Genomic DNA, 11253 nt, shown 5'->3' on the forward strand with positions numbered 1-11253 from the left:
AATACACCAAGAAGAGGACACTTGTTTACACGCTGAAACAAGAAGGGTGTTTCCTGCTCGACATCAGTTGGGAAGGAACACGCACATTATTCACCGCTCTGCACATGTCTGTGAATGACCACGAAAACACTGTGAGAATTGATTCTGGGGTGACGAATATATTCCCAGTGAGTAGGCGAATTCAGAAATACAGAATCCATGAATAATGAGGATCGAGAGTATTTATTGTGCTTATAGAGAGGGCAACCTCATGCCAGAGGCTCTGAGATGCAGAGCACAGTGTTTACAATTTTCACTACGGTGTAAAGGACAGATGGAAGCCCCTTAAGGGCCCATTTTGTTCAAGAGAAGCAGAGAGTGAAGGAGGCAGAGGTCATCCGCGGGGGCGGACTCGGTGGGTGGTGGAGCGGGGAGGGAGGCTGCTGGAGGGAGTGTGTGTCCCTCTCTCCTCTCCTCCTACACAGCTTGGCAGCGGCCGTGAACACTGCGTCCCGGCACGCCTTGCAGGCCGGAGCCTCTCCCCCGCTCTCACTTGATTCAGCTTCTGCTGAGCATGAAACACAGAGTGACCTTCCTCCCTGGTGATCTCCCAGGTGCTGGGGAGCACCTGATTTCTTAACTGTTCCCCTGGGTTCCATTCCCCCATTTGCTCATTCTCTAGCCCTTTCTCTCCATTACCGTGTTACCTGGCCACCTACTCCCACTTTAAAAAGTGGACAGTGCTGGGAGGTCTTATTAAGTGAGTCAGCCCGAGGGAAGAGAGCAGAGTCCAGGTCGCTGGGAGCTGATGACAGCAGCGGCCCTGGCCAAGCAGGGGTGTGCAAGATGCGGGGGCGACTGGAAAACAGTGCATTTAGGAGCTTCCACCTGGCCCCCCCAGAACAGACAGGCTGTCTGCCAAGGCACCTCATCCCTGTCCCTCATCACTCCAGGCTCCTCTTAGTAGAACAACAAACCCTGGCCAAGCCCGCATCTGGGCTTATTAACCTGTGACCATGGCAGTGCCCTTTACCTCTCACTGAGCTTAGGAGCCAGAGCCAGACTGCCCAGGGTTGAACCCCACTCCACCCCTTACTCCCTGTGCCTCAGTTTCCTCATATGAAAAGTGGGGATACCCACAGTATCTTCCTCATAGGGTGGCTATGAGAGGATAGTAGTCAATGAGTAATTTATAAAGCACTTAGAACAGTGCCTGCACAGAGTAAACTCCACAGAGCATTAGCTTTTATTATTATTCTGGCTATTATTACTACTACTGTTCTTATCTGTAAAGTATGCAATGGGGTTGAAAAATCTCAAAGGATTTTCTTTCCCTTCCTGTTCTGTTACTGGGGATGCTTCCTCACTATGTGGCCTTGGGCAAGACCCTTCTCCTCTCTGGGGCCTCAGGTTCTTATCTTTTAAGTGGGGTGCTGGGACTTAAGTCCTGAAGGTCTGTGAATTTATGAAACAAGGATAAGGTGACTCCCAGGGTGGGGTTTGCCTGTTATCTTGGCCTCTCCTGGGAATGCTGGAATCCCGTTTTCCTTACTTTAAGAATTTACCCAGAATTTAATTCTCCTTCCCTTCTTGTCTGTTATGAGCAACTGCTTATCTCATCTTAGTTGAGATACGCAGTTAAGTAATCAGAGTAATAGTTTATGTTTGTAGTGAGTTTTTAAAGCTCCGATTCACTGAGTGTTGACCAGGCACCTTCCTAAGCCTGGGCTGATTGATTCTATCATCAGTACAACTCCAGGAGGGAGATTATTGTCCCCATATTAGAGATGAAGAAATTGAGGCATGGAGAGGTTAGGCAACTTGCCCAAGGACACACAACCAGTAAACGGTTAATCCAGATTCAAACCAGAAACACGCTTTCAGATTCTATAAATGCTACCCCCACACTATACTGGCAGTTGGCCTTGAACTTGACTTCTATGATAATAACAGAAATGCCATTCCTTTCAATAGACCGCTCATAGTATTGATCAAAACCACAGATTCTTTTCATTGGAAGATACTGTAGCAGTCGCCTTCAGGGTATGTTAAACTTCGGGAGGGTCATGGGCTCCTGCAAAAAGGCGGAAGAAGCTATGGACTCTTCCCCCCGCAAAACATTCATATCCCATCCACACATAAACATACGCAGATGTGTCTCAGTTTTACGGGGTTCAAACGTCTCAGGCTAAGAATCCCACATAATGCTTAAATCCCCTTGAAACTCTCCAGTAAGTATTCATCTTTGCTCCAGTTCTGCGTTGATGAGAACTTCCTACCCAAAGGGGCTCTTCATTCCATTAACATTCACCTCTTATTGTCAGAAAGTTGCTCTTCCAACACAACCCTCATGCATTTCCCCCTGACCTTGGTCCCATTTTTGGCTGCTACATGTTATATAGAAGCAGTCCAGCTTACCTTCCCAGGACAATTCTCCATGTTTCTGGGGATGGGGGCCACACTGTCTCTAGCCCTCCTAGCCTGGATGCCTCTGCCCTCCATTGCTCAGTTCATTTTCCCCTGGACATACTCACGCGTCAATGGCTCTTTCAAACATCCAGAACTGGTTTACAGCCCAGAACCGAATACAACGTTCTAGCCATGGAGGAATCAGCGCAGTGCAGGACTCTCACTTTATTTTGGAAATCAGAGCTCCATTAATATGTCCTAAACAAGGTTTAAAAAACCTTATTTTATTTTGAAATATAACACACATGGAGAATTGCCCAGTATAAAAATGACAGTTCAATGAGCTGTCAATCACAAAGCAAACATCCACATAACTACTACCCAAGTCAAGAACTAGAACTTGGGACCACTCCTGCTGCATCCCAATGACCACACCTCCCTCCTCCACAAAGGTAACTTCTATTTTTTTTTATGGTAGTAATTTTCTTGCTTTTCTTAAAAGTTTTATCACCTTAATATGTATCCCACTTAACATTATAGTTTAGTTTCCCTGGTTTTGAATTTTATATAAATGAAATCATATAAATAGGCATCCTTTTGTATCTGACTTATTTCATTCAATGGTGTATTTGTGAAATTCATGCACGTTGTTGTATATAGTTGTAGTTCATTCATTTTCACTGCTGGAAATTTTCCATTTGTCTGAATATACTGCAATTTATTTATCTATTTTATTTCTAATGGACACATGGACTGTGTCCAGATTTTGGTAACTATGAATAAGCTGCTATAAACACTGGAGCACACACGCATGCATTTAGGTTGGGTATATACCTAAAAGAAGAACTTCTGTGTAACTTCAGCTTAGCAGATGATAACAATCTGTATTCCAAAGCAGTTGTATCAATTGACACTTTCACTAGCTCTGTGTTTGTGTTCCAAATGTTCCATGTCCTTGCCAACACTTAGTATTATTAATCTTTTTAGTTTAAGCTAGTCTAGTGGTTATATAGTGGCATCTCATCATAGTTTTCATTTGTATTCCCCTAGTGATGAATGAGGTTGAGCCCATTTTCACCTATTTATTAGGTGTTTATGGATTAGAGCTTTTGGCAACTCCTTACTCATCTGATTCACATTGAACTTGCAGCCAAATAAAATATAGTCTCTGACAGAGGATGCTGTTTAGTCACACCTCCCCTATTGACTTCAATTGGATTTTGGGTTCTCAGAGCAGGTTCAAACATTCTTAATAATAATGACGGCTAATATTTATTGAGTGCCTATTGTGTTCCAGGCACTGAACTATGTGTTTGACATGAATAATGTCTCTTAATCTTCACAACCAGCATTATTAGGTTGATACTATTAATATCCTCCTTTTACATAAGATGAAACTAGGGATGGGGAGGGTAAGTAACTTAACCTAAGGTCTCACAACAAACAAGTAGATTCAAATCAACACCCTTAGCCACTATAACAAACTGCCTCCCAAAGTTGGAAACATGTGACTACAATTGAAAAACAACCTTTAAAAATGGTTAAATACCGAATAATAAAATGGATATGTAACTGTCAAATGGAGAAAAATCATTGCAAATTATGACAAAGGATGAATGTTCTTAATGTGCAAAGAGTTTTTACAAATTAAGGAAAGGACACGCATCTCAATTAAAAAATGGTGAAAAGTTTCTTGAGTCAGGTAAATCTGGAAAGTTCTGCGCAAGTTTTCATGTTCTTGTACCCCTAGGAGGTATATGAGCAAATTTACGACTCTGAGAAGTTCTGCCCTAAAAACCTACTTTAACATGGAATTTTCGTATTTGACTAAAATAGTCTTTAGCATAGTCCTTTGGAACAGACTTTGAAACATGTTGAACTCCGTAATAACCACTGCTTCCTCTGGTTTCTAATCTGGTAAAACTTTCCACAAAGGAAATGAAATTAGTTTTGTCCAGGGTTTCTTAACCTTGACGCTCTTGACATTTTGGGCTGGATAATTCTTTGTCGTAGGGGGCATTTTAGGGTGTTCAGCAGCATCCTTCGCTCCCACCGGGTAGATGCCAGATGTCCCTAGCACTTCCCTCACCCCCAGTTGTGACAACCAAAACTGCCTCCGGACATGACCAAATGCCCCTGGGGGAAGAACACCACCCTCTTAAATTGGTCTAGCCTTACTGGTTTCTTAGAACTCCTGGTGTATCCCATGATTACCTCCTAACTATCTAAGTGCTCCCCAAACTGCACAGCATTTCACTATATTTTGATTTCTGTGCCTTGTGACATCCACTCTTCTTTGTTTTAATAAAGAGGGTATTGGTCCACCTCTTGTCTTCGAGTCTTTCTTGTTTGTTAGAACTCCTTAAATCTCCAGGCACACCAAACCACGTAGTTACCCTGACAGGGAACTTCTTTCCATCCCTTAGGTGGAATTAAGCTCCTTCCTTCAATCTCCACACTCCCTGCACAGCCTTCTATCAGATCCTCAGCACATCTTATACTTATTTACTTATGTGGTTGTCTCCTCAGCTTCTCGAGAGCAAGGACTGGGTCCTATTCATCCTCCGATTCTTAGCACAGAGTAGATACGAATTCATGTGTGTGAACAGAGAAGCAAAATATAATTGAGGAGGGTCAGGAATTTCAATCATGGGATCCTGGGTGGATTTCCAGTAAGACTGAGTTAATCGGCAGCCTCTTCACCAGTTTCCTCCTAGAGATGTTCTCCTTGCTTCTCTCCCGACGATCCTCCTTCTGGAGAGAAACTGGAAGTGCTGTAGCAGACACCTTCTGTTTTTCTCCCCCTCAGCCACGAATACGACGTCATTTGCTCAGTCGGCACGTCCAGGCCGTCCTGATACTTTTCTCATTCCAGACAGAAGGAGAAAAGTCCTTTCCCCTTGATCTCAGCATTTTTGCAAACCTCAGTTTATTCCAGCGGGTGACACTTCTTATCCTCGGAGATGTGGCCTCCTTTCCATGTTCTGGGAGTTCCTTTTGGGCTTGGGTTTCTCAGAGGCATCCCCTCCCCCGACATTGCGTCAGTCTCTTTAAGTATTTCCTTCTTTTTATTTCCTGTCTGGGATAATTTTAAGCTTTAGAAACGGAATTTAATTCTTGGGAACCCTCTAACTTTACCAAAGCTGTCCAAGGTGGTGACAGGAGGTGGAAAGAAAGGGACAGGTTTGAGAAACATTAACAAAAGGGCAAGTGACAAGACTTGATGACCACTGGGACACCGGGGAGGGGAGATGACTCCCAGATTTCTGTTTCAAGACAATGGAGGGACTGGTGGTTCCTGTTGTAGAGGTGGTCCCAGGAAGAGGAGGAGGATAAAGATGAGGAAGGAGGGCGGGCTGTCTGAAAACAAAATGGACATGGTCTGGGAAGTTCAGAGTCAGAGGTTTCCACGGGGCACGCAGTGGAGATGTAGAGGAGGTAACTGGGTATAAGAGCCTGATGCTCTGCATAGGAAATGTGACTGGGGGGGCTGCTGGTGTGTAGATGGGAGCTGAAGGTGAAAGAGCAGACGAGAGCTCAGACAGCATGTGCTGATGGAATAGATGCGGCTAAAGATGCAGCAGGAAGGAAAGCACTTGAAGGAGACTGTGAAGGAGGGGTCAGAGAGAGAGCAGAGAGCCAGGAGAGGGGCATGAGTTTCAGGGCAGAAAGGATGGCCAGCAGGTTTAAATGATATAGAAAGGTAAACTCAGCTACGGACAGAAAAGTGACAGCTGAATTAGCAGCAGAGGGTCATTGAGGACCATGGGGAGGGCAGCCTCAGGAGTGGAGGGAGCTATAGCCAGATGACAGGGGATGGAGGAGGGGTTGGGAGAACAGGCAGCGGGGAGCAGACTTAGGGTGGCATCTGAAGAGGGAGTTACTCATTTATCCACTCGACCAACAAACTGAGGGGCTAGGGTTACGCCAGGAGCCATTCGGAACCGTAGGTGCAGTAGTGGGCAAACAGGTAAAAATCTCTGCCCTCACAATGTGTCCTCTTTAGGGAGAGGTAGTATGGCGGGAGGATTAAAAAGTTTTTTTTCTTCCAGTTCCACTGAGATATAATAGACAAGGATTCATTTTAAAGGTGGTTATAAGAAGTATCATCGTTTGTGCAAACTATTACATTTAGAATATGGATAAACAACAAGGTCCTAATGTATAGCACAGGAACTATCCTCAGTACCCTGTGATAAACCATCATGGAAAAGAATGTGAAAAAAGAATGTCTCTATGTCTATAACTGAGTCACTTTGCTGCACAGCAGAGATTGGCACAGCACTGTAAATCAACTAGACTTCAATAAAAAACGTGTCATCATTTGTCAGATGAGGAGGCCAAGAGAGGTTAGATGGCAACTTGCTCTACTTCACACAAAGGTCAGAGCTGAGGTCACGCCCTGACCTGTCTGACCCTTTCCATCCTTTGCTGCTTGAAGGGGAGGGAGTTTAGGTGGAAAGAGGTGACGCAGAAGGCGTAATGGGGTGGGAAGAACGAAGGTGCAGGGTGTAGAGTTATTCATGGCTGGGCTGGGCCTACACAAAGCAAGGTTTCTACTGGCCCCTGCTGCCCTTTATCTAGGACGCCCAGGCTGGGCCTTGTGCATGGGCTCAGGTCCCTCCAATGGGGACGGCAGGCACTGAGATCCACATGTTCTCACACGGTTCTGTTTGAGCCAGGAGCTTGAGAGGTGGCCTGTGGTAGCCCCTGACACTTCCCCATCCCCACTCCCCTTATTTAGGAGTAAATCTCCAGAAGCCCAAGCACTGATCAGTATCCCTCCATGAGTTTTATACAGAGATGCTGGAAAGAGACAGGGTCTTTCTTCCTCTGGGACGGTGAGCTTAGGGACCAGAATGGGTTACCCACAGCCATCTATCTCGACTATCTGAAGAAACACCAAGTAGAGATAAACAGAGCCAAGAGCTCTGATATCACTTGAGCTCCTGGATCCAGCTCTGCCTGAATCTATCAAGAACTATCCCAGACTTCCTGATCCTTGAACCAATGAATTATCTTTTGCCCCCTAATTTGATTTGCGTTTCTACACTTGCAACTGCAAAAATCTGACCAGTACAATTTGTCATAGTATGTTGTAACCGAGCAGGACCCTATAAGGCCTTCCCAGGACAGACTCCTCCCCCATATCCTCTGCTGTAGCTCCTCTCTGAAGGACCTAGATAATAGTATCTGATGCACACTTCTTGAGTTGTTTTACAGATGCTTCCACCAAATGGAAGAAATGAACTATTTGATGATCATGAGCCCCCAGACCTACTGGTGCCTAAGGATTGATCATGTTAACCACTCTGTTACCTCACCATCAACCAATCAGAGAATTGTGCATGAGCTGATGACATTCCCTGCGACCCCCTCCCTCACCTGGCCTTTAAAAATGCTCTGCTGAAGCCCTTCAGGGGGAGTTCGGGGTTTTAGAGCAGGAGCCACCCGTCCTCCTTATGTTGGCACCTTTACAATAAAAGCTGCACTTTCCTTCACCACAACCCAGTGTCAGTAGATTGGCTTTACTGCACGCGGGTGAGCGGACCCAAGTTTGGCTCGGTAGCAGTGTCAACTGTGACTATGTTATTTACTTTTGTAGAAACTGACTCCAGGGGCTTCCTCCCGGGAGCCATATGCATTTGCCACCTTCCGGGTGCTAACGCTGCAGGTGATAAAGAGATGAGTAAGACATGAGCTTACCCGTAGCTGTGGAGATGATGACAGGAACAGAAGAATCACCATCTGCAAAATGCTTTACATCTATTTCTCTGAATTCACAATGACAGGAAACAATTAGCCAGGTAGGGTTTGGCTAGTATGGCCTGAGCTGGAGAGATGCTCTGTGGGAGCTCAGGGAAAGGTGGGCTGGGGAGGACAGGGAGTGAATTTTGGGCCCCTCTGATACTCTGATGTGGGTGGCTGGGCTCAGGTGGGGGTGACGGGGGATACTGGGAGAGGAGAACAGGTGTCTGGGGAAGCCGTGTGAGTATTAACATAAGTGGAAGAGCTGCTTCTCGTACCTTTCCCTTTCCGGCGTGGGCGTGTCCCAGCTTGACCACCACAGGGAAGTGTGGGGCTGTGAGCTGAAAGAGACAAGAAGGAATTACTCATTAGCATCCCAGAGCATCACCACCAAGACATTGTTCACTGCCTGTTCTGTAGAAAGATATGGTCACCTGGTATCACCAGCAATCCCCAAAAGAACGCTTGGACAGATGGTCATCCCTCTGTTGGCTTAAACGCCCTAAATGACATTGCTTTCAGCTTCCAAAGGAAGCCCCGAGCTCCTAAAACCAGCCTGCCCGGGGCATCCACCAACCTGGGGAGAATGCAGAGCAGAGCAAACTGACTGGCTTCAAATCCTGGCTTTACCACTTGTGCAACCTCACATAAGCTACCACATGGATCTGTGCTTCAGGGTCCTCATCTGTAAAATGGGGATGATGAGTATCCATCCCCAGGGTTGCTATGAGGATTACATGAGTTATTACATGTGAAGGCTTTACATTGTAAACACTCAATGAATGGCAGTTTAAATATTCCTGTCTTGGCTCTGCCTTGCGTGATTCCCGACAACAGCCTTCATGCATCTGGAAACGCTCATTCCCTCCCCCAAGCTCTCTCCAGGCCACGCTGTGAGTTCTCTTAATGATAGTGGTCATGCTACAGCACAAGCATTTGTGGGCTGCGCTGTGTGGGTGCTGTGCTGAGCAACTGCCCTGGGTCATCTCCTTCAGAGAGCAACAGGGCAGCAACCTGTCCTGGTTGGTTCCCTGTTGCATCCCCAGCCGTCAGAACACTGCCTGACCCAGGGAAGGTGCTCGATGCGGAATCTGTGCCTTAATCAGCCCTCTGAGCAAGACCTACGAGGCATGCATGCCTCTCCCTATGATACAGAGGAGGAGAGGGGCTCAAACGGTTAGGTGCTCCCCCACGCCCATGCTTACTCAGCTAGCGAGTGAGGGGACCAGGTTTGAACCTAGGCTATGCATTTCTTACTCATTCTGTTCACATGTTGTTTGAGATGGGTTTGCTTGGTGTCTAGAAATATATTTGGAGTTGCTTGAGGGCAAGGGTTATCCCTTCTCGTTATTTAGTAATAATGGCACTCCTCTGACTTGAGCCAGCCCTAGCCAGAGGTAATAATCACGTCCCACTCTCTGTGCTGTGCAGTTGTCTCTTCTGGTGCCTGTCGCTCTGTCCTGGATTGCCCCCCGACACTCTGGACGCTTCGAGAGGAGGAACCCAGCTCTTCCCTCCTGGTGCCCAGCACCTAGTCTGACACTTAGGAGTGGCTGTAGCTGCGGCAGAAGGGTCTGCTGTGGGTCACAATCCCACGGGATGGACCTCATCTCATTTTACCGCCACAATGGTCCCATGAGGCGAGCAGGGAAGGTATTCTTGTTACCATTTCACAGGCAGAAAATTGAGACTCAAGGAAGCTGCTGGGAAGGGGTGGCGCTGGCTCTTGAACTTAGGTCTGTCAGACTTCAAGCCTGATGTGAATGGTTTCCTCTAAGACCTAGTACAAGGGCTTCCTGCAGTAGACGCTGAATAAAAAATTTTCTCCCTGATTTCAGGCTACAATTTATCATATCCTGGTGTCTAGAGTTAACAAATGTATCTTTTTTAAAAAAGGCAATATTTATTTTTGATTCCAAAAGCAATATATACTCATTATAAAAAGTCTGTAAAATATAATAAAGTTCTATGTTGTTACGTACAAAGAAGACAATAAAAATCACCCTCAAAATTTGAGCAGTTCTGCTGTATTATCTGATGGTCTTCTTTGTTTTAATCTAAATGTTTTCTTCTGATGTGTTCTGTTCTCACAAAGTTGGGAGTATAGTGCATTATACCCGATTTTGCTCGTTGCTCTCTCCACTTAATGTTACAAGTGGAAAGCAATTCCTGGCAGTACTTACTTGTCAGTTTAAGAGTTATTATGGAATATTTCACATATGAAAGAAGACTTAAAGAGCAATACTGTGGACATTATCTAGCTTAAGAAATAAGCCATTGTCCAAAGAGTTGAAGCCCCTGATGTACTTCTTTCTTACCAAATTTCCTTGTATTTATTCATATTTTAACTATTACATATGATTCCCAGTCAATATACATCACACGTGTTAAACTTTATGTAAGTGGCATCAAAAGAACCTATTCTTATCGGGAGATTGGGATTGACATATATACGCTATTGATACCACGTATAAAATGGATAACTAATGAGAACCTACTATATAGCACAGGGAACTCTACTCAGTACTCTGTGGTGACCTAAATGGGAAGGAAATCTAAAAAAGAGGGGATATATGTATACATAGAGCTGATTTACTTTGCTGTACAACAGAAACTAACACAACACTGTAAAGCAACTATACTCCCCTAAAAATTAAAAAAAAAAGAATCTCTTCTTTTTTTAATAATTTAAATTTGATGCTCTACTTTTAAAAAAATCTAAATACATAAGCTTTTTAAAAAATGTATTTTATTTATTTATTTTTGGCTGCGTCGGGTCTTTGTTGCTGCATGTGGGCTTCCTCTAGCTGTGGTGAGCAGGGGCTACTCTTTGTTGTGGTGCGCGGGCTTCTCATTGCAGTGGCTTCTCTTGTTGCGGAGCACGGGCTCTAGGTGCGTGGGCTTCAGCAGTTGTGGCTCGCAGGCTCTAGAGCGCAGGCTCATTAGTTGTGGCACACGGGCTTAGCTGCTCCTCGGCACGTGGGATCTTCCCGGACCAGGTATCCAACCTGTGTCCCCTGCATTGGCAGGCTGATTCTTAACCACTGCGCCACCAGGGAAGCCCCCCCCCCACCCCCCGCCAAAAGAATTTATTCTTTTACAATTTTGGGGTACATT

The 11253-nt window shown here is 45.4% G+C and overlaps 1 protein-coding gene across 2 annotated transcripts in view; it reads right to left on the reverse strand.

Annotated features, from left to right (window-relative positions):
• The window catches only part of SYN3 (synapsin III), a 406875-nt gene that overhangs the window by 60355 nt on the left and 335267 nt on the right, over positions 1-11253 (reverse strand). For both annotated transcript variants that reach the window (XM_007449437.1, XM_007449438.1), the window contains one exon: positions 8415-8477. In XM_007449437.1, coding sequence (XP_007449499.1) covers positions 8415-8477 — 63 coding nt within the window. The remainder of the gene's footprint in view (positions 1-8414; positions 8478-11253) is intronic.

Source organism: Lipotes vexillifer, unplaced genomic scaffold (genome assembly GCF_000442215.2).
Source record: "Lipotes vexillifer unplaced genomic scaffold, Lipotes_vexillifer_v1.1 scaffold374, whole genome shotgun sequence".
NCBI lineage: Eukaryota > Metazoa > Chordata > Mammalia > Artiodactyla > Lipotidae > Lipotes > Lipotes vexillifer.